This window comes from Meles meles, chromosome 8 (genome assembly GCF_922984935.1).
Source record: "Meles meles chromosome 8, mMelMel3.1 paternal haplotype, whole genome shotgun sequence".
In the NCBI taxonomy this organism is placed as follows: Eukaryota; Metazoa; Chordata; class Mammalia; order Carnivora; family Mustelidae; genus Meles; species Meles meles.
This window is the reverse complement of record NC_060073.1, coordinates 70,675,277-70,700,314: the sequence shown is the minus strand read 5'-3', so window position 1 is coordinate 70,700,314 and position 25,038 is coordinate 70,675,277. Positions and strand designations below refer to the sequence as shown.

Here is a 25,038-nt window from a genome sequence, read left to right as displayed (position 1 = left end):
ATCTTCTGTGTTAAAGAAGTTGGGTTGGCACTGTGAGGGCTAAGAAGTTGATGGCACATTTCCCACCCAGAAACAACTCGCATGACAGTGGGTGAAGTAGAGATATAGTTTGCTGTGTGGAAAGTGCTAGGACAGTTGTAACAACTGCAGTGGAGAGTAAGAAATGTGTATGAAGCATCCTTCGTGGAAGGCATGGAAAAGACTCATGACGGTGTGGCCCTTGAGTCATAGCCTCTTATCTCATCTTGTGTATTACCTATCTGGAGCTCTAACACCTTCTTCAGTGTCCCTTCTAGTCCCCCAAGGCCTTTTTTGTTATCCTCAGGGACAGGAAACTCAATCTCTTCATGCAGTCCAATCTGCCTTCCAGTACTCATGGTGATTAGAAAGGGCTTCTTTGTTTTGTTGTTGTCATTTTAAGTTTTTATTTATCTATTTGAGAGAGAATAAAAGAGAGAGCATGAAGGGGGGAGAGTCAGAGAGAGAAACAGACTCTCTACTGAGCAGGGAGCCTGATGCAGGACTTGATCTGGGGACTCCAGGATCATGACCTGAGCTGAAGGCAGTTGCTTAACTGACTGAGCCACCCAGGCGCCCCTAGAAAGGGCTTCTTTGGAATGCCCTTCCTCTTTGACTCTTCATAACCTTGCCTGTTAGCTTCAGTGCTACCCTTGGGGTCACTCAGCAGAAGTGCACTGCCCATTCCAAATGAGGCCATTACACAGGTTTTTGAGTTGTTCAGACCCTTCTCTTTGCCAGGTTAAACATTGCTAGTGCCTTCTACAGCTCCTCGTGTGGCATGTTTTAAAAACACTTATCCTGGTTCTTTTCAAATTGAATAGTCCATTTTGTCTCTGTTTCTTTTAATGTATCCCAAGATCAATTTTTCTATCTAATTACATTCTTGATTCATTACAAGCTTACTATTAAATGAATCTTGTAGAATTTTATTTTCTAATTCAGGCTGGTGATTTATGGTAGGTAGTACAGAATGAAGGTAATACCTATGGCAAAATATATGAGGTGAGAGGAATACATTCTAGGATGAGGGGAACCATATATAAATGTCTAGCAACATGGAAGAACATGGTATGTTTGATAAATGGTGAGTAGTCCAGAGTTAATATATCATAGAAAATGCAAAAGAAGACGGGGCTTAAAGGGGCTAATTTTTTAATTACATCATTAAATTAGTGTTGTGCAAAATTACTCTGATAGAGGCTCAAAGAATGAATTGGAGAGAAAAACCTTAGAGTGGGAAGTTACTTAATAGTGGTGAAAATAATAATATTTAGCTATTAGTTGAGTACTTACTATATCCTGCATAATATATTCTACATAAATAGCCTTTGATGTCTCAAAATTCTGTGAAGTACTCTTACTCCCATTTTATGGATAAAGACACTGAGACTTAGGTGGACTTACCAAGGTAACTCAGCTTTTCAGTGGTGGAGCCTCGGTCAAACCCCAGTCTTCTGACTTTGTACTGTGCTACACTACAATGATAGCAGGTGTACTCTCACCAGTGTAAATATTCTAGAGGTAGAACCAGTATCAATTCATAACTCAGGAAATGATGGGGAGAAAGGAATACAGCACAACTGAGCTTCTCCAGCCTGGGAGAATAGGACACTGGGACAGTGGCCTGAGACAAGAGCCAACAGCACTAATCAGCACCAGAACAGTCACTTTTTAGGAAGTGAAACTGGTGACTCCAGACAGCAGTATAAATTTCCTGAGGAAAGTTTGAGGCATGATGGATGTGCCGTGGCTGACAGTTTTTCCTGACCTAGAGCTGGCAATAAGAGTCAACCATATATTCAAAAATTATTACATTTGGCACTCCTTTATCAAATGATTCAACTTGGACATAGCCTCATTCGTTGTATATAAAAAACACTCCCCTCGGTGCATAAATTCAACTATCTAACAACTGGCAATGGGAGCTATGCTATTTATTTTTTTTTTTAAATATATATCTTATTTATTTGACAGACAGAAATCACAACTAGGCAGAGAGGCAGGCAGAGAGGCAGGCAGAGAGGAGGAAGCAGGCTCCCTGCGGAGCAAAGAGCCCGATGCGGGGCTTGATCCCAGGACCCTGGGATCGTGACCTGAGCCGAAGGCAGAGGCTTTAACCCACTGAGCCACCCAGGCGCCCCAGGAGCTATGCTATTTAATCCTAATCTTTCAGAACAGAAATGCTCTCTCATGTACTTACAAGACTTGGTAAGGTTGTTAACAATTTAGACTATATTATCCATATTGTACTATAATCATGTATCTTCTGACATATATAGAGAAATGAAATAAGTTGGTAGATGAATTAGCAAAATTGATGGGATCTTGTTATTAGTCTGTAAATATTTCAGAGGTGTTAACATTAAGGAAAGACAAGATTATAGAATGTAGGAGTAATTGGAGAAATTAGGTCAGAGAAAATTGAAGTTGATTATTGGAAAAAATATTCTTGCCTGTGAAATTTATTTTTTAAAACTGTATCTTATGGAAAGTAGTAGTAAGGAAAAAAAAATGAAAAGAGAACAAGACTGCCCTTCATTTCATTTGGTCAGTGTTAGTACAAGTCCTTGAAAATTTTTAAAAGAAAAATTCACCATCATCAGTAGGCTTATAATGGATGACATAGAACATCATTGTGACTTTATGAGTCTACATAAAACAAAATCATGGTTTACCATTTTAGGTACAAAATCTTAACTGAAGCCCTATAGCCTGACAAAACCATGCATGTATAGCTTTCTTGAGAAGATACTTATATTTTCATGAAAGTAAAAGATTTTTATATTTAAATACATGCAGTATATATGTATACATGTGTTATATAGAGATGTATGTATACAAATATATTTATAAATGAATATAAATATATAAATATATATAATTTACAGTATGTGATTATAATTCCACCAGAGATTTCCAAATGTAAGCACGGATCTCCACTATTTATATAATTCCTAAAGAGTACTTAAACATCCGCAAATTCTGAGGGAGGTCATCTTTCAACTACTGATCCTTCTCAAAGCCCTTTGTATACACAACATTCATAGCAGTTAAAAGCAGACTTTGAACCTTGAGAGACTGAAGGAGAATCTCACCTCTTACTACTTCCTGTAGCTGGAGAGAAAGCATTTACCTCTGTGAGCCTGTTTCTTCTGCAGAATGTTGGTAAAACAGCCTTCAAGAGGATCAAATGAGATAACGTATGCAATTTAGCAAAGTGCCTTAGACATTGTGAGTTCTAAATAAATAGTAACAATTTTCATTACTATTTTGTTTTTTTACCCCCTATGTACTCCCACTGTGTGAAAGTAAGCTGAATGAGGAAGGGAATTTTTTTTTAATTGTATTCTGTGCTTTACCTCTAGGTCTTTTAGAGAGTACTCACCACATACTAGGCTTGCAGTATATTTCTGAAATAAATCAATGGGTGAACAATGTAATGAATAATTTGGCCTCTACATCCAAGATAACCTGGAGAAACAAGTTATTTCTCTTGCTCTCTCTAATGATAAATAGTATTTCATAGTCAAGTAATTTTTAAAGGCTGATTTGGAGAGTCTCCCTGCTCCCATTCTTAGCTGCCATTAGCTCATATTCTCTAGGTTTCCTCCTGCTTCTCAACTCACTTCTTCCTAGTCTTCTTTCCAGTTTTCTCTTTCTCTACATGTGTCACGATGTTGGTTTTCTACAGGTCTCCCAAACTTTCAGTCTTTTTTATCACAATATTTGTAGGAATATCCATGGCTTCAAATGTACTTCAAATGTTGACTCCAAAATGTACTTCTTTACAATAGAACTGTCTACTAAGCTCGAACTCTAATGTCGACCTATCTTATGAAATGTCTCTACCTTGATGGCACACAGGTTCCCCAAACTCACCACATACAACATTAAAATAATTATATTATAAATCTGTTATTCCCATACTACTTTTTCAGTATGAAGTACCAGCATTGATCTGACAACCCCAACCTGATTCATGAAAGCTGTCCTAGACTCCTCATTCACCCACCACGCACAATTGCCAAATCCTATAGATCCCATTTCCTCATTGTTTCTTAGCTCTAGCCTTATTTTCCTTCCTTAGGCCCTAGGTTAGTTCAAGTTCAGGTCAGGAGTTTTAGACACCTTATGACCAAATGATATTGCCTCCCTAGAAAGTAATTTCCCTTTACTAGTCCCCATGCTTCACACTTTACAAAATTTATTTCACATATATTGCTCCATTTTCCCCCTAGAGCCATCTGTGAGAAGGCCCTATATATACATTATACTGATGACAGAAACATCAATAGGAGTGTTTGGGTTTTAAGATTGTCGAGAACCTAAGAAAAGGATAAATCCCTAACCCAAGACCATCAGCTCTGGAGCTCATGCTCCTTTCCCCATCACGTACTGTTTCCCATCAGTGCCCCATAAAGTAGATGGGAAGATCAGGAACAATTGTTTCCTCCTCAAACTGAGGAAAAAAATCAAAACAAGGCAAGTGAGAGGAGTTATCTAAGGCCTTTGAGCTGTTCTTAGGAGCACAGTGGGAAAACCCACATTTCTGACTTCTAAGCTTTTGTTCTATTTTCCATACAACTCTGCTTCCTAGATATTGTCAAAGAATAAAAAGAATGTGAAAACATTTCCTGGAAAATATGTTTCGTGTTTGAAATAAAGGGATACTCAGGGTCATATCAACGAATGCCTGAAATCCCAACAGGTATACAAAAATCTTCCCATTCCAGGTTCTCTAATTGTTGGTACATTTTGTTGTCCTTGGCCGCATTTTATGTAAAATTCCACATTAAAATCCGTTTTCCTGGGGCGCCTGCGTGGCTCAGTGGGTTAAGCCTCTGCCTTTGGCTCAGGTCATGATCTCAGGGTCCTGGGATCAAGCCCCACATCGGGCCCTCTGTTCAGCGGGGAGCCTGCTTCCCCCTTTCTCTCTGCCTGCCTCTCTGCCTGCCTCTCTGCTTTTTTGTGATCCCTCTCTCTGTCAAATAAATAAAATCTTAAAAAAAAAAAAATCTGTTTTCCTTTTTGAAGTTGCTATGATGGTGAAACTAGCTGAGACTTGATTTAAGTTCTTACAGGTCCAATTTTTTACTTTCCTTGTGAAGAATAGTCTGTGGAAAGGAGCTTTTGATACATGTTCTTACATTACCTCCTGAGATGCAACTTGCATACTATAGTAGCTAAGAAGAGTGATGTGCAGTCTGCCTTCCAAAACCGAAATGAATAAAGGCAGCAGTATGCCTGCTGTATTAAAATACTACCTTTTGCTTCTGATGTTTCAGGCTCTGAGACCAGACATATACGGGTTCAGTCCTGAGGGGAGAATACTAAGATCAGCATTTGAAGTATACCTTTAGAGTCTTACACTACTTAACAATGATGACCAGGAGTTTGAGACTGGCCAGTGTCTGGGCAAGTCGTATTTATTATTGAACTTCTGTCACAGAGAAGAATATGAAGAAGTCTCAGTGTCACAAGACAGAGAAAACCATGGACTAGGAATTGGATCTGCGTTCTGATCTCACCTTAACCATTCGGGTCATGCATTATAAACTCTCTAGGTCTCCCCTATAAGAAGACTGTGAGGTCTCCCATGATACTCTTTAAGGATAAGGAGAAAACTAAAATCTAGGTGATAACCCTATTAGGCATTCATAAGATAGAAATTCTCATCACCCACACATCCAATACTGGTTATTGGTTTGGTAGTTAAAAGTTTGGACACAACTGATATCATTTGGAAGGAAAAAGAAAAGATACTTGTATGTTGTAATTATTTCACCTTAATTTTTTTTTAATTTTAGAGAGAGCATACATGATCGCATGAGTAGGGGTAGGGGTGGGTGGAAGCCACAGAGGGAGAGAGAGAGAATCTTAAACAAACCCTGAGATCGTGAGCCAATATCAAGATCTTCTGGCTTAACCACCTGAGCCAGCTAGGTGCCTCTCAACTTAAATTTTAAACATATAATTATACAGTGGCACAGTCAAATCAGTGGTTTAGTGATATTTTTAAAAAGTGGTAGAATTTCTCCTAATACACTTCTAATTTTTTTTTAGTTGCCATGTTATTAATGACTTGATTGAAGCCGTTCACCATTAAGTAAAACCACATTTCTAACATCTTTGACTATGGCATAAGAAATTTGGTGCCCTGAATTTGATCCACATTTTTTTCATATTTAGATCTGTTTACCCCAGAATGCATGCTTTCTTCATTGCCTGTAATTTTAGTTTTCAACAGATCATCTTCATTAGTCCAGAGTTATACGCTATCTTTCTATAAATCCTCAGTACTCTTAATTTGTCTGATATCACTTATCAGATTTTTAAAGTATGAGGGTCAACATTTTCTCTACTATTGTCAACCTCTGGACACACTTTTTATGATGTCATTTTCTAGCATCTACGTTGTCCATTAATTGCTTTAAAACGTTTGGTATACCAAGTTGATTAGGAAGACCTAAAATCTGGAGTCCATTTTTTATGAAGTTCTACTTCATTTTCTTGCATAAAGCATAGCCTTAATTCATTATCCATGCCTTTCAATTTAGATTTCTTTAAATTAGAGTCAAAATCAAAAGTACACTATATCATTTTATAATTATTTTCTGACTTTTATAATTGTCTGCCTCACACCTTATTTGGCAACAGTGTTTTGAACTACATATAATCATTATGTCTTTATAGATCAGTAATTTTTTTTACAAGTGACATGTCTTTTTAAATTTTTAGTTTTTTTTAATTGAAGTATAGTTAACATAGAGCATTATATTATTTTCAGGTATACAATATAATGATTCAACAATTCCACACATTTTTCGGTACTCATCAGATAAGTCTACACTTAAGCACCCATATCCCCCCCCACCGACCTACCTTCTGTTTGGCAATCACCAGCTCACTCTCCGTATTTAAGAGTCACTTTTGTGCTTATTTTTTTTGTGCTTATTCATTTTTGTGCTTTTATGTGCTTATTCATTTTTTGTACTTGTTCATTTCTTTTGTTTCTTAAATTCCACATATGAATGAAATCATATGGTACTGTCTTCCTCTGATTTATTTCTCTAAGCATTATATCCTCTAGTCCATCTGTATCTCTGCAAATTGCAAGTTCTCATTTTTAATGACTGACTGTATATGTGTGTGTGTGTGTGTGTGTGTGTGTGTGTGTGTGTGTGTGTGGTGTGTACATCTACTCCATGTTTATCCATTTATCTCTCAATAGACGCTTGGGTCATTTCCATATCTTAGCTGTTGTAAATAATGCTGCAATAAAATAAGGGTGCATATATCTTTTCGAATGAGTATTTTCATTTTCTTTAGGGAAATACCCAGTAGTAGAATTAGTGAACCAAACGGTACTTCTATTTTTAATTTTTTAAGAACCTCCATACTGTTTTCTACCAGTTCATATTCCCACCAACAGTGCACGAGGGTTCCTTTTTCTCTGCATTTTTATGCCAACATTTGTCATTTCTTGTGTTTTTTTTTTTTAATTTTAGCCATTCTGACAGGTGTATAGTAATACCTCATTATGGTTTTCATTTGCATTTCCCTGATGATTAATGATATTGAACATCTCTTTATGTGTCTGTTGGCCATCTGTATTTCTTCTTGGAAAAGAAGACCTGACCATTTTTAATTGGATTATTTGTTTTTTATGTGTTGAGTTGTATAAGTTCTTTATATGTTTTGGATATTAACCCTTATGAGGGTTATCATTTACCATTTGCAGATATTTTCTCTCATTTACTAGATTGCCTTATTGTTTTATTTCCTTTGCTGTGCAAAAGCTTTGATGTTTTGAACTGCATGTCATTAGTAAGTCTTTCTAGATCAGTAAACTTATTGTTGATAGAAACAATTCTTTTTGTTGATAGAAACATTCTCATTAAATGAGTGTGTATATTTAAATTACATGAGTATAAAATGAGTACATTAAGAATAAACAGATTTGAGAGCAGTTACAACTGAATCTTAGTAAACATACAAGTCATATGGAAAGAATGAGGATATATGGGCCATGAACATTCCAGTTGCAGTGAACATTGGTCAGCTTGTCACTGGGGATGAAGAGAACTCATTAGTCTGTAAAAAGATGTTGATTAAGAGAGCTCAGTAGTTGGGACACCTGGGTGGCTCATTTAGTTGAGTGTCTACCTTTGGCTTAGGTCATGATCTTGGGGTCCTGGGATCGAGTCCTACATTGGGCTCCTTGCTCAGTGGGGATCCTGCTTCTCCCTCTTCCTGCTCTTCCCCCTGTTTGTGCTCTCTCTCTCTCTGACAAATAAATAAAATAAAGAGCTCAGTAGTAAAACTTGTGGACTAAACAGTTAAACTGGAGGAGGACCAGTGATGATTTGCTAAGAATGCATGGTCCTTGTCTCTTATTATAATTAATAATTTGCATGAAAATGTAAAAGACATTTTATCATATTTGGAGATGATATAAAACTACATAAAAAAGTGAAGTTCTGTAATGGCTAGCACATCTGTAATGGCTAGACATGAAAAAGTGAAGTTCTGTAATGGCTAGCACAAAACTACATGAAAAAGTGAAGTTCTGTAATGGCTCGCACATCTTAGATACTCAATACATATTTAGTTGAATTGATGACCTAATGTTAGCTCAGCTATAAAACTACATCAAAATTAATACCACTAAATTTGATGATGGTAGATATTAATTAACTATCTTGAGTTTCCAAAGCCCCATGTACAAGTACACGATAAAATTGATTTCAAATCATTTGATGTCAAAAATATATGAGATGTTAGCTTAATCTTAAATTTAATGATACAGTTAAGCAAACTTTAAAATTCCGTGTTATCCTGGGCTCCTCTGGAAGGAGTATGGAATACAGGTGGAGGAAAGTCAGCATCTCCTGGCACTCAGCCCTGGTTTGAACATATCTGGATCTCTGAATTTATTTCTGCATTCTATAATTCAAGTAAAAATCAGAAGAAAAATGGGGTGCCTGGCTGGCTCAGTCTGTAGAGTGTATGACTCTTGATCTCGGGGTTGTGGGTTTGAGCCCCACATTGGGTGTTGAAATTACTTAAAAATAAAATCCTTAAAAAAAAAAAAAAAAAGAGTGCCTGGGTGACTCAACCGGTTAAGCATCTAACTCTTGATTTCAGCTCAGGTCATGAACTCAAGGTCATGAGATGGAGTCCTGCATCAGGCTATGCCAGCCTATGCCAGGCTGTGTGCTCAGCAGGGAATCCACTTTTCTCTTTCTCTCTCTCTTTTTTCCCTTCTTCCCCCTCTCTCCCTCTCACTTTGCCACTCCCCCTGCTCATACTCTCTTTCTCTCTCTCTCTTTCTCGCTTAGATAATAAATAAACCTTTAAAAAGGTAAAAATATGTATGCCTGCGTGACTCAGTTGGTTAAGCATCTAGCTGAAGGCAGATGCTTCAGCTCAGGTCATGATACCGAGTCTCGGGATGGAGTCCCTCTGCCTACTATTCCACTGGTATATGGTCTCTCTCTCTCTCTCTCTCTCTCTCTCTGACAAATAAATAAATATAAAATCTTTAATTAATTAATTTTTAAAAAGAAAAATGTTAGAGTATAGAAAAAAGATAGCTAGGAATCTTAATACCATCTAATAAAGAGTTAGAAGCATTAAGAATGTTTATTAGAAAGAACAGAAGTTGCAAGAATATCCTGCGGCTACTGTGGCTATATCAGTATTGCACCAAGAGAGAGAACTTTTCAGCAGGTATAGCTGTTCCACTGTAGATCGTATTTCCCACATGTATAATGGGTACATTAAGCTAAGCTTGTATAAAATGAAACTCGGTTACATTCCTAGTGTCATTGTCCAAGTTTAGGCATTTATTAACTTTCTTTCTCATGATGATTTCCACTGGTCTCCCTGCTTGTAGATTCGTTCCTCTTCCTTCCACTTTTCAGAGTATTTTTAGGTTTACCCTTCTGAATCATAGATAGCACCATATTGATCCCCAACTTTAGAGAGTTCACCATTGCCATCAAGATAAAGTCCAGACCTCTTGGCATGGTATTCACTGCCCCTCTTGAACCACACCAAGTCAGTTTCCTGATCTCATCCCTGCCTAGTCTGCTCTGGCCAGGCCAAACCCTCAAGGTTTCCAGAACACAACATGTACTTTCAATCCTCCATGATTTTGATCATATTCTTCTAGCTTCTCAGAAAGTCGTCTTTTCCTTCCACACCATTTAAAATATATATACATCCTTCCAGATCCAGCTTAGATGGTTTGCCTACCAAATATACCTAGACATTGATATTGAAAAATGTCATCTATATGAAAAGATCCCATGTGGTTTATTTGATTTTACTGATTCTATTATCAAGTATTTTTGAGTACTACACCATTAAGGAATCAAAGAGTCATCCCAAGCACCTAACATGATCCCTGGTACATAGTAAATTCCCAACGAACATTTGTTAGATGTGAGAAGGAGATATAAATAATTATATGAGACAATTCATGTTAAGTATCAGTAAAGCAATAGGGGAGATACCCAGCTTCGTGTGGGAAGATAATAGTTTTGGCTATGTTGCATTTGAGGTACTGGTTGGATACCCAAGAAGATATACACTCTTCTTTTTAAGAATGGTAACTCAATGCATGTATGAAGACAGGGAAAGTAGAAAAAGACAAGAAATAAATAATAAAAGAGATCAGATAAATGATAAATACAGGTGTTCAAGAGAACGTGAAGAGTTATGAATGACAAGGAGAGATGAAAGCTATTCAGAAATGTGGGTGAAAAGTGAAACAGAATAATGAAAACATACCAGGAGGTATTTTACTTGGATGGGACTTTACAAGTCACATTAAATTTCATTGTTATCAGCTTGTTAATAAAAGACCCAAAAATCTTTTTGTGTTCTCCATAAAACAACATAGTTTTAACACTACAACATTTTGTAAAGACCAGTTATCCTGTCTCTTATTACTTTAGAGATGGAGAAAATTAAAAAGCCATTTATCACCACCATCTAGGTCCTTTGTGTTGCATGCGTAATAAAACAGTTTCAAATCAGATGCTCAACAAAATTTTAATTTCACACAGCAATAGGATTGCATCTTTCAGCACCATTCAGATGTCATTTTCTTAGGCAATAACCAGTCTTTTACTTGGAAAATCAGAGTTCCTGGAAAAGTGATTCTATTGTTCTCTGGCTCAGTTTTAGTCAATGACAGCATGATTTTTAGAAAGACAATAGGGCTGTTACCTCTTTCTAAACCTGAAAAGGTCTTGGTAAAATTGACCTCCACAGTTGCCTGATTTGCCACTTCAGCCAAGCTGCCTAAGTACAGAGAGGTGCCACAGGATTTCTACCACGTGATGGGACTTCGTCCCCAATGTCATCGCTGTGACATTCTGCTGAGCCTTCTCATCCCACTTACTCACTGTTCACTGTCACTCAAATGCTCATAGATGTCCAGGGCTCATTAATAAGGTGGTGTGGATAGGACAGAGAAGACCCTCTTTTAAATTACCTTCATTTAAAAAAAATTTTTTTTTAATTTAAAAATTAAAAAAAATTTAAATTTAAAAATTTTTTAAAAAGCCACTGATATACAAGTTGGACAGATATGGTGAATATAATGGGTGCTGTTTTATGCAAAACAAAACTGTCAGATTCAGCATTTCCTAACAGAATGTTTGGGATCCTCTATCTGAACTAATCACAGAGCTTTGCTTTCACTTTTCTGTAAGGCAACATGATTTGTCTTGGAGGAACAAGTACTTTAAAGCCAGCAAACATGGGTCCTACTCTTGCTACCTACTAGCTGTGAGACCTTGGTCTTTAATTTCCTTCCAAAATGGGCATAATGGTTCGCTCTCGATGTTGTTACAAAGTTTGAAAGAGACTGGGCATGGGGCCTTGCAGGTAGATGGAACTTAGCCCAGGTTTTCATCCTTCAAAAAGGCATGTATGAAGCATGTTCTGTGGGTCATCCCTGAGCTGAGAATGTGCAAATGGATAAGCCGCACTACTTGCTCTGAAAACAGGCGTGACTTGGTGGGGAAAAAACGATAATAACAGCAATAGGCATGTAAATAAATGGTGGTGATTCTCAGTCTGGGGTGCTGTTTTGGATGTGTGGAAGACATGGGATGGTGCACAGAGCAACATGTCAACGGCGCTGGGGTGGTGGAGGGCATATCCTAGAAGGCTTTACAGAATAGATTCAATTGTGTCTTAGAAAAATGATAGGAGGAGAGTGATGGCCATTTTTTATGTTTGTTTTTTCTTTTTAAAAACAAGGATATTCTGAGCACTTGGCTCTGCAATGTTAAAGCTTGACGTTTTAGCGGAGCCTTCCTTCCGTGCTGCTGCTTCCTGCAGTTCTCAGAATTCCATCTGACTGGTCTGTGCCTGAGGAGCTGAAAGGGCCAGGCAGTGGTTACCTGTAATCTGTTCGTCATGGTGGAACTAGCCGCACACTGTCTATGCAGTCAATAATATGGAATGCATGGACCTGCTTGGTTCCAGGGGGAAGATGTTCAGTGTTCTTAAAAAATACAAGTTATTATCACCATCCGGTAGCTCCTAATACCCACTGCAAGTGTTCCCCCTTTAAGTCCTGCTTACACATTGCTATCAGGGAAGAACAAAAATTCCCTTGTGTCTGTAGGTCTTGACTATCCAGTAATTCGCTGTATTTGTCTTAGTAAAGTAAGAGGGTCATTACATGTTGTAAAAGGCTCTGTTTCTTCAAAATTTACACACTAGGAGAAACTGGCTGACTTTGCATGTGTAATTTACGAGGAGTCAAATTCTGTGAGCACTTCACGGTATCTCCCACATTTAAGTGTCACTAAAACCTTAAGAGGGACATTACTGGAATAATGTAGGGTAGAATAATAATTAGTTTAAGGTAGTGATAAGTAAAGAGAGCTTACTGAATATTTCTTTGTTTTAATTGTATGGGCTAGGCTAGAGGTGAGGAGGCTATCAGGAATTCCAGTTACTCATTTGTCTTGGTTAGCAGGCATCATTGATCTTTACCCAAAAAGGACTGTTGGTACTTTCTAAACCAGTGCCATATAGATGGTAAAGGAAAGGATTAAACAGTTTAAACAAAAAATACAATTAGCAAGTAAGCATGTAGAAAAAAATGGTCATTTTCACTAACGAAATACTTATAAATTGGAAGTATCATTTTGTACCTATTATCAATTTTTTAAATTATACTGTTAGTGTCTATAAGATTGTGGTGAAATTGGTGTGTGTATGTGTATATATATGTGTAAATATATATGTACATATATATTTAAAATATATTTTAAATATATTAAAAATATATGTACATATATATTTAAAATATATTACATGGAATATATATATATTAGAGGCAATAAAATGATACAAACCTTTTAAAAAGTAATTAATAATGCAAATGAAGAACCTGGTGAATGTTTCCATTTGGGGAACATAGTCAAAGGAGATTGTCAAATAAGAAAAAGTAATTGATATCAGTATGTTCATGCAGAATGTTTATAATATTAAAACAGTAGTATTGACCCCAAATATCTAACCACAAAGAATAGTTAAATAAAATATATCTCAGAGGAAGTAACATTATATAACACCAAAATAATAATTATGGAGACCCTATAAAAATGCTTAAATTATAATGAGCAAATGTGGGATACAAAGCTATATATGGTCTGTGTATGTATAAAACTGTATGAACTTTATGTGGACATAGAGTTGATAGCACAGTGTGGAAAGTACACACACTGGCAACAAGATAGGCTTTAGTTTGAATTCTAGTTCCATATTTGCAAGCTGTTGATTTCTAATAAGTCGTTTAGGTTTTGTGTGTTTTGTATTTTTTATATATAAAATGTGGCTACTCATACATGCCTACAGGACAGCTGCAATAATTAAAATTACATAATTCTGTAACATCTGAGCCAAGGGAATGGGATTATATGTGATCTTTTTTAACTTTCTCTTATTTTGATTTTCATTATTTTATAATATCTTTACAATAGAAAATACATTTTAATTTGATATTGATCACCAAATTTATATTATACTTACAAATACACATCTTGTGGCATTGACTATATAACTAAAAGAAATGATTTAAGTAATTCTTATTCAGTGCTAAATATGTTAAAATACACATTCTGCTAAATCATATTAGTTTATTAACAAACACTTAATGTAGCTTTTACCATGTTAACAGACACTGTTTTAAACATTATATTCACTGAATCCTTATAACAATCCCAGGAAGAAAGTACTGTTACTATCCTGATCTGACAGGTGAGAAACTGATCCGCAGAGAGCTGTAGATCACTTGAGTGAGATCACATTGGTTCATGTGGTGAAGCTGGGATTTTAACTTGGGCATCTGGCTTCATGGTCCAGCTCCTGAATGCTACGCTCCTTTCCAACTATCAATCAAACCATGTTCAGGGAACATATATAGTGCTCACCACTATAAAGGATGCTAGGAAATATAGGGCACCATCCTTAACTTGAACAACATTCTCTAGTTTTTAACTACGGTGCCCAAATTCTGTTCCCTCAATCTCAGATAAATGTCATCCATGTCACAACTAAATGCAATTAAGAGAGATACCACTTCTCCTCCATAATATCCTGAGTTCTGGATGAAAATCTGGAGCCTACTTCTTGACTCTGTGATAGTGTCATTGTTTTCCAAAGTATGTGCTGAGAAATTGTGGAGTTGTGTAAAGGTATCTAATGTTCTGCAAACATCTGACTCAGGTTTCTCTTTATTCATGTATTTGTATATATACAGCTTCATAGCCTATATATACATATGTATGTATATGTGTGTATACATATACATATATCTGTAACTAATATTACAACTAAGATACTAAATGCTACAAACTGAAATTAATAAAATTTTGTTTTATTAATAAAATTACATTTTATGATACATTGAACGCATAGGAAATCCACAAAGCATTACTTTTTGGGGTTAGATTGTCCTTGTATACCTATATATATATATCTAATGAAACTTCATCTCTAATTGAAGAGTATTCTGAGATTGCAAAACACGTTCTTACAAATCTGAAAAATTGTCACCATTTGAGAGACGATATAACACAATGGTTAAGAGTAATGGCTCTAGAATCAGACAGTCTAGATGCTATCTCAAGGACAAGTATTTACCACATGACTCAGGACAAGCCTCTAATAAACCTCTCCATACCTTAGTTTCTTCACCTGTTAATGGGATACTGTGTACCTCATAGGGTTGAAAGAAGTAAACAAATAAATTTAGACAAGAGATTCAGGCTATATGAGAGCTCAATGAATGATAAACATTATAATTTTTATTGCAACTGGTTATCTATAAAATCAGTCTTATTACCATGCAACCAAAACAAAATATGGATATCATTAAATTCTAAGATTGGCAGGATGCCTGGGTGGCTCAGTCAATTAAGCGTCTGCTTTCGGCTCACGTCATGATCCCAGGGTCCTGGGATCGAGCCCTGCATCAATCTGTCTCCCTGCTCAGCGGGGAGTCTGCTTCTCCCTCTGCCCCTCCCACTCTCTCTCTCTCTCTCTGTGTCAAATAAATAAATAAATAATAAAGTCTTAAAAAAAAAATTCTAAGATTGGCATGCAACCAGAGGTCTCATTTTTTGAGTTTTTGTGAACACAAAAACCCAACAGCTGAATTGTTATTAATTTTATAAGTGTTGCAAGTGTGAACTAATATGAAAACTTACACTAATACTTCTCCAGTTTTCAAATCCACTGTTTTAAAAACAAGTTATACAAATATTCTTCGTTTAAAAAGTAATACACTGCATCATAATGAAATTATGAAAATTACCTCTTCCAAATACTTTTGTTTCATGTCCTACTGTCATTTCAAGGTTACTTTTGAATAATATATGCCAAAATCAAGTTATAAGGAAATATTAACCCCTTATCTGGTATAGTACCAGATTTTGGTGGATGATTCTACTTGTTATCAAAGAACATTTAATCTCCACTGTATTTCTTTCAAGATTGGTTCTTTTCTTGACAATAGGACTGATTAGAATGTGCAAAGGCATTTTAAATAAAAGATCTGTGTTTGTTTGTCTTTCTTTTGTTGCAGTCATTCTCAACACAGCACTGCAACCCGCCAGCCTTCAGTGACTCTCCAGCGGGCCATCTCCCTGGAAGGGTAAGATAAGAATAATATGGAACCTTCTCTTAAACTAAACTGCAGCTTCATCTCTAGGGCATAAAGAAATTCTCTGCCTTCCTTCCTTCCCTTCTTTCCTTTCTTCATTCCTTCTGTTGGCAAATATCTATCAAGCTTATGTTATATGCCAAGCACTGTGCTAGGTACTACGCTTAGTAAGTCAAATAAGATCTCTTCTTTCCCTTCGGAGGGCTCATTGCCTACTGGGAATGGCAGAAATACAGACACATATTTGCATCCAGTGTAAGCATCACAAAGGAGATGCATATAAGGAATTAATGGAAGATCCAGGAAGGCCATCTAGCTGAGAATGGGCATCAAAGAAGGAGGAGGAAGCAGGTCAGGATGGTTTCAGAGAAGGCATAACTCTCAAGATGAGAAGTGAAGCCCCTGTGGGTATTTGCCCGACAGACACTGGAAGGAAGGGTTCTCTGAGCAGAAGAAAGGGCACGTGCAAAAACACGAACACATGAGCAAGCATGAGGTGGCATAAGCCTTTAGGTGATTCAGAGATTGGCCTAGGGTGTGTGAAGCAGTGGGGCAGGAGAGAAGAATGGAGATGTTGGCGGTGCCTGGGTGGCTCAATAAGTCAAGTGTCCAACTCTTAGTTTCAGTTCAGTTCAGGTCTCTGGGTTTGTGAGATCCAGCCCTGGGTCAGACTCTGTGCTTAGCGAGGAGTCTTTTGGAGAGTATCTCTCTCCCTCCGACACTACCCCTGCTCACACAGTCTCTCACACTCTCTCTCTAAAATAAATGAATAAATTTTTTAAAAGAAAAAAAGAGAGAGAATGGAGTTGTTGGCTGGGTGGGCTTACATTTTAGAGGACTTAGTATTTTGTATTTCTGAATTCCCCAATCAGATAAAAGCTGGAGGGCTGGGGGATAGGGGTTAGTATTTCCCTCCACTTGTTTTATAATTATATCTGGTTTAATTGAGAATATTTAGTTGATTAATGTATAAAAATTAAATCATGTTACTTCTCCAGTATCTGTTACCAATTTTGTTTCAACCCTGTTTCTCAATGACGCGTAGGCTTCCTTAATGGCATTTCAATTCAAATCTCTAACTTTATTATTTATTAGTCCTTTCTATTTTAAAATATTATGTTTTATTCAGACCTCTGTCCCTTCTTCTAACATAATTACGACTTGGGCTCCACCAGAGCATTCTGGAGTCGACAGGGGTATGGTCCACTCTGTCTCTTATATCATCCCTCTAGATGTTTCTTTCTCTTAGATTTCTCCTCTGGTAGTATTGGGGCCAAAAAAAAGGAAACAAGAAGTGGTATTTCCTTCCCATTCTACTGTGGCTGTTCCCTTTCTCTTGGTTATCTCTGGCGATGTAGCCTGAATGGGCGAATAACCAAAGATGCACCAATGTCGAGAGACTCCCACATTCCTCCAGCCAAGTGATCCCCTGGGAGACCAAGTTATCATTTCCACAGAGCCCCTAGCAATAGCACACTGTGCCTTCCCACGCACTAATCGCTGCTTGAACCATAGTCATCCCTCCCATGCCTGGAGTCCCCATTTCTCATCTGTCCTCAGCAGTTTCAAACCAGAGACTTGCAGGCCAAGTGGCAGCCATCTTTCCTTCCCTTCAGGTAGAGCTTCCCAAGGACAGTCCTTACCTCTTTTGCCCCTGGCTGACCTTCTCATCTTCTCTCCCCATGGTTCTTTTCCATCCTGGGGAGGAACAGGGCAAAGCAGCAAACTCCATTGCTAGATGGATATCCACTTGGAAGAGATGTTAGTCTTTACTTCATGGGAGAGCATAAATATTATATTATAAATACTTTCCATGGAGTTCCCTTTCTTGCCCTCAGCTAAGGAAACTCCTTGCATGTCCCCAAACCCATAGGAAAGTGAGCAAAAGGAATGTGGCCTCTCCATGGGCACTGCACTCCTAACAAAAGGACACCTCCTTCCCCTGGTAGTCCTCCTCTTCTCTTTGTAATGGTAAAGAACATCAGACCACTTTAGCTCCTCTAGTAAACAAATAAAAACAAAGAGGTAGGAGTGGAAGGCTAAATATGAATTCCGCTCTGGAGAATTAAGTAAATTTTTCTCAACAGGACAGTATCTTCATTGTTAACATTTGTTCTAGTCCATGAAACGACAAAGGCATAGGAAGTTCCCAGTAGATACGTCACAGCATTTGGTTCTGTGGTAGTATTTAAGGTGGTCCAGATTCTGGGTCATAGCCAGACTCCCTGAGTTTAAATCAGGACTCAGGAACTTACTAGCTGTGTGACAGCAAGTTGCCTGGGGGTTTTTTGTATGTTTTTTGTTTGTTTGTTTGTTTTTATATGCCTCAATTTCCTCATCTGTAAAATGTACATACTTAGTATTTCCTTATAGAGTTTTTCTCAAGAATGAAAGTTATATATATTATTTTTTATAATAGTACTGGCATTGTATGTGTGTTTTGCTGTAGTATAGTATAATATTCATTGGCGTTGTTATACATAACATAATTATCAGGCAAGAGAATTTTGCATTTATATTAAATAAGGATTCATTAAAACAGTCAGGGATCCTTGTCTTCACTGTACTTTGGAGAGACATATTCCTGTAGCACAGGTAATAATCACTTGTGGAAGCAATCCAAATCATTGAGTTTGCTTCATTGCTGCGTTTATTTATATATATGTAAATATATATTTATATATATAAATAAATGTATTTTAATTACCAAGATTATACTTAAATGCTCATTAAACACATTAAATAATAGTGTAAGCCTTTTCTACATAGCGGCTTATCCTCAGCTCTGAAGGGAAGAATACAGGACCAGAATAAGAAATGCTCTTACATTTCTGGCATACACATCTCAGAAAGTTTAAGACAAAGATGCTATGTAAATGCAAGAGGAAATAGTTTCCCAAGCCTAATAACATTTCTCCAGTCATACTGGAAAATGTTCTTCCGTCAGCACCTGCAGTGCAGGTGTGTGTGGCCTTGTGACTACACCCTCCATAACATCCCTGTCGATTTCTTTTTCCTGGAAAGTGCCATAGTTTAGAAAAACTATTCCACAAAACTCGCTGATCACATTCTCCCGTGGACCGTGATCAGTTTTGAATTCTGCATGTTAAGTCAGACATGTGGAAAGGACGTCCAGAGTTAACAAAGGGCTGAAATACAATAACATTGACAAAATTAGCATTCTATGATTTGAAGAAGGGAACTCATCATTAAAGAGATTACATTCAAAATGTGCAACTTGTTGAGAATAAAAATAGTTCAGATTTGTGGATATTCCTTCAAGAGGAGAGAAAAGAAACGAGCATTTACCGAATGCTTATTAGGTACCTGGTGTGTTCTCATTTTCTCTCTCTCCTCATCCGTCTATTTATCTTCTCTAATTTTGTTTCCAAAATAGTCATATAAAATCAACATCCTTTTTTTTTTGAATCTTGATTCTCAGAGAGATTAAGTAATTTTCCCAAGGATACCTACCTAGAAAGCACAGTTTGGATTTGAAATCAGATTATACTCTGCTGTACAGCAGTGCAGCATGAAAAGGCTTTATTGAGCTGGAGAGCGCCAGTCACACCATTCATAAACCACATTCAGAATAAGTTAGACACAGTGAAGAACTTCCTGGGACTTCCATTTCAAAATGATAAAGAATTAGAACTGACTCTAAGCCTAGAAATTATTAAACAGAGCTAATAACCCACCACTTGGAGTAGATCTGGAGATCCATGTACATGCTATGTAGCTGAGGTGTTTGTGGTAGAGGTGAGGGTATGGCGACTGAGCTGCGCACTGGTCTCTACATCATCTTCCTTGTTCCTTACAAAGACTTCCCTTGGCAGGACACAGAATGGCAGTCAGTCCACATATTGGTCATTAACACAGAGAAGATTTCCTTTGACTCGTCTAAATAATGGCGTTTTCTTTTAAAGCTGCTTACAAATCTTTTCTTTCTTCTTATTCACAGAAGCTTATTAGCAGTTAGCCAATAAATATTTTTTTAGCCTTTTGCACTGTTTTCCACTTTAGTGCAATGACGTCTGTCATAACCACAATCAGTAATTCTAATTCTCTGCTGAGACCAAAAATGCAAAGGCCTTCCCCTCACTTCATAATACAAGGATGACTCCTTTCCTAAAATCAAAAATGGTCAGGCACCTGGACAGCTCAGGTCATGATCCCAGGTTCCTGGGATGGAGTCTTGCATTGGACTCACTGCTCAGCAGGGAGTCTGCTTCTCCCTCTTCCCCTCCCCACTTCTTGTGATCTCTCTCTCTCTCTCTCAAATAAATAAATAAAATCTTAAAGAAAATGATATTCTCAGCTATGCTCCATTGTTTTAACTGACAAAGCATTTTGCCCCATATTTAGCAAATCCTGTGCTATGAAAAATATTGTGTTCCTTGCAGTCATGGAAGAAAACTGACTCTGGAATCAATGAATTGGTTTTGAATCCTGGCCTCTCTACCATCTGTTGTTGTCAGTCTTAAACAGGACCCTTCCCCTCTCTAAGCATGAGTTTTCTCCTTAGCCAAGATGGAGAATCGCACAGGACTCACTAGCTTTGTGCAGAAGTAGCATGTATGTATTTGACCCTCACTAACTACTAGCTGAATATATACTTAGTCCAAATGTTCTGAGAAAACAAAACTTCTATAGCCTAGATTAGTTTGAAGACAAACATTGAACACTTGTTATTAAATATACATGTATATATATTTACATATATACATATATATAAAATTTCTGGATATAAAATAAAATATTGGAGGTAGAAATAATTTTGCATTGCTGGAATGTTTGGAATATTTAGAAGGGGATACCTCAGTAATTCTTTATAAGGTTCAGAACACTAAAATTCATGCTATATGTGCCCAGCTGGCCAAACATAGAGAGAGAATGTGGCATGCAATCATTGTCACTGAGCACATAGTGGGAAAGTCATTTTTTACTTTGCATAGGCCAATAGGTCTTTAGCAGTATTCCCATTAAAGTGTTATACTGCTGAGTGGAGGCAATGAGCTGAAATTGGAAATTTCGGGTTTTTTCAAAACTTTCCTTCCTAATGATTTCATGAAAAGCAACTACTAAGGATATTTTTTAAATGAATGTACTTTAAAAGTCCTTATGTTTATATAGTTTTTACCTAAGTTGCTGTTTACTTGACATAAAATAAGTGGGACTGTTTCAGATTTCCAAATAATTTGATCCATGAAGACAACAAAACTGTCTAATTGAGCCTCCACCTAGAGTTACTGCTGTTTTTTAAATCGATCTGTGAGTCATCTCTAACTATGCCAGGCATTAGGAGGCAGAATACCATCCCCATTCACAGTGTGATCTCCTGCTTCAGGTTCAAGTTAACAGATATAGCCCACCACACCTTCATCTCTTCTTCCTCCTGGGACCCCATTAAAAGGACACTGAAAGAATAAAAAAGGGATAGTCCCATAATGGTAAAGGAAGTGGGAGAGGCATCAAAAGCCAAAAGATTCCATCACATTTGTAGATGACAGGAAGCAGATGGACCAAACAGAACAAAGCAACCCGCAGCCTTCGATCACCCACGGAGGCAGGGCTGGTGTGTTCTGCATAAATGCTGTCTCCTTGTGTTCTGTTTCCAGGGACGCCACCCACAAAAAGCCCCTCCACAGTGCAGCAGCCTTGCAGGCAGGGGCCTCCGGCTCAGGAGGGGGCAGAACTGCCTGGCAGAACCCAGGAAATTCAGAGACTTCAGAATAGTGACAACAGATGGGACTGAGCACAGAGTCTGAGAATAGGACTGAGGGTGCCCCCACTCAGCATACACACACGCCTGACACAGAGTGACTGATGGGCAAGGACTTACCACCAGCCAGAAAACAAAGGCTCTCCTTTCAAGAAACAGAGCAGAGCCAATTACAGGGACAGTTTTCAGGTTTGCTTACATAACCGGAAGCCTGTCTGTGGAAAAGTCTCGCCCTTAACTGCAGCATCCCCTGTAGCCTTTCTACTATTTCATCCTTGAATATGCACAGCCAACCACAGGTTACCAAATAGTTTAACAACACCTGCAAAATGACAAAAACAAGATTAAAACACATATGCACAGAGGAAAACTATGCTCGTGGAAACAGAAATAATTCTGGGAAAAAACGGGATTTAAAGAAAGGCTCTCGGAGCTCCTGGGTGGCTCAGTGGGTTAAAGCCTCTGCCTTCCGCTCAGGTCATGATACCGGAGTTACGGGATCGAGCCCCGCATCGGGCTCTCTGCTCAGCAGGGAGCCTGCTTCCTCCTCTCTCTGCCTGCTTCTCTGCCTACTTGTCATCTCTCTGTCAAATAAATAAATAAAATCTTTAAAAAAAAGAAAGAAAGTCTCTCTTATAAGCATATTTTTTAACAATATGGAGGTAACTACTAGAATTAAAATCAAAATGGTTGAAAGCGATTGCCTCCGGGAAACCTGGCCGGCTTCTGGTGTATGTGTTGGGGGGGCGGCGCAGGGGGGATTTGACATAAATTGAACTTTGAGGAATGAATTTGGAACAAGGCAGAGGTTAAAAAAGGGAAATCATGAGCCAAAAACTTAAGTACTTGGCTAACAATACCAAGAGGACATCTCTTCGGCTCTCAAGTAGCGTCCTTTCACCCACTAGGGGGCGCACACTTGGTTTTACACTTGGTTTTATCTTAACTTACAAGAACTTTTGAGCCATACTCTAGAAGCAGATTCCTACTAACTGGCATTTTCACCTCAGCGAAATAGCTGGCCTGGTGGCTGTCGACCACCCTCTACAAATGGCACTTCACAAGAAACTTGAGAGCCATTATCAGTGATACCGTAGGAAAGGATTCTTTATAGAGTGGATGGTTTATCTAACTGACCCTAACTAAATCTCTCTCCCAAATAAAGTCTCTGAGTATCCAAAGGGTAACCAAAAACCAGTGTGTCTGTAAACAGATAGATCTAGGGGAAAACCCATCCTCTCAGGTTAACTGTTCTGTGTTGGTATCATTGTCATTCTTTCATAGAGGGACAGGCCTGTCTTGATGGGAATAGCCATGAGCCTCTGTTTGACACAAGAGACCCCCCCTCTCCACACTCTAAGACCTCTGGACTCTTGAGACCACGGCACCACTGGGACCATGGAGCCTCTGATGTTCCCATGTAGCATCTGAACAAGTATGCTTTCCAAGGAAACAGAATTCTGAGAACAGAACCTTGGATGGAATCATAGGCCCTCTTATTCTCTACCCAGTTCCTTTTGCCCTGATGGGAAAAGCTTTTTTATAGCAAACGTGTTTCAGATGTTTTAGGACAATGCTGACTTAAAATAGTCTTCTTAGTCTAAGCGCCCATTTGGTTCCAAAACACATGGTCACTGTAGAAAGTGCAAGCATTATTGACCTAAGAAATAGGAAATCTGGGTTCTAGGTTCAAGTCTGCCACCTCTTGCAAGTGTGATTTTGAGCAGATCTCAGTTAACTTATATGCAAAACAATAAGGTTGAGTTAAATCAATGTCTTGGATTCCTTCCAACTCTAACATTGTATACCTTCATGAGTTTTGAAAAGGAAAAGTTTGAATCTGAACTTCTAGAAATATTTCGAAATGTGAAGCCCAAGGAACTATTGGGCTTTAGACAGCTGGCCCGCAAGGGTAGTGGCTTGGGTCATCTCTACCCACACACTCAGAGACCAACCCATCCTTCAGGATTTGTAATGAGAATGAATGTTCAACTTCCTTCCTTACCCTGAGGTCTGTCCAACACATTTCCTTACCTTAATCCTCAAAAGCAGTGCTAAGCTGTGTTTCCCAGACTAACCAAGGGGGGCCTGGTATGCTGGACTACTTTCAGACTTGAAAGAGAAGCTTTGGGGTGCCTGGGTGGCTCAGTGGGTAAAGCCTCTGCCTTTGGCTCAGGTCATGATCTCAGGATCCTGGGATCGAGACCCGCATCGAGCCTGCATTGAGCCCTGCATCAGGCTCTCTGTTCAGCAAGGAGCCTGCTTCCCCCTGTTTCTCTGCCTGCCTCTCTGCCTGCTTGTGATCTCTTTCTCTGTCAAATAAATAAATAAATAAATAATATCTTTAAAAAAAGAGAGAGAGGCTTTGTTCAGGTTGTTATTTGCTGGAGTCACTGGTCAAAAATATGCACCTTTGTTAACCATAGAAATGTAAGTGACCCCACCAAAACAGGGGACCAAACTGAGTTAAGAGGAGAAGATTTTTGTGTATCTTTAGAATGTGTTAAGAAATATATATAGTTATTGCCCTCTTCTTTAATTTGCTCTCCTGCTAGTTAAAGAGTTTAGGGAGAATACAAGAAAATTAAAAAGACAAGCAACTAGGTGATTTTTAGACATGCTTGGGAAAAAATCAAATTTCCACCTGCCTCTCCCCAAAATATTTTTGCTTGTGATTTATGATGTGTTAAAGACAGACTCCTCTTGGGTGAGAAAGCTCTGGATGAGAGTCCCAGCTCTCTTTTGTTGCTGGGTCACCTGCTGAGGGATCCTAGCTACTTGGAAAGGAAAGTTAAAGGAAAGGGGGTGTTTACACACCCCTCCTTTCATCTCCGGAGGGAAGCGGGACCATCAGAGCTTAAACCTCAGAGGACGCCTTAGGAATCAATCAGAACAGCAGATAATTCCAGAGCGTATGTTTCCTGTAGTTCACACCATGTGTTTGCTTTTCATTTCTTGTCATGTCCCTGCAGTTTCCACCTCTGCTGCTAGCGGAGCTGTCGGCTTACTTTCCTTAGCCCCATTTCCGCTGGCCTGTCGCTTCTTTTTTCCATTTCCTTATTCAATAAGACATCCTTCCCTAGGCATTGTAATCTTT

At 38.2% G+C, this 25,038-nt stretch overlaps 1 protein-coding gene across 13 annotated transcripts in view; it reads left to right on the top strand.

Annotated features, from left to right (window-relative positions):
- Positions 1-25,038, top strand: part of DLG2 (discs large MAGUK scaffold protein 2) — a 1,573,258-nt gene that overhangs the window by 1,159,970 nt on the left and 388,250 nt on the right. For all 13 annotated transcript variants that reach the window (XM_046015622.1, XM_046015636.1, XM_046015625.1 and 10 more), the window contains one exon: positions 16,142-16,210. In XM_046015622.1, coding sequence (XP_045871578.1) covers positions 16,142-16,210 — 69 coding nt within the window. The remainder of the gene's footprint in view (positions 1-16,141; positions 16,211-25,038) is intronic.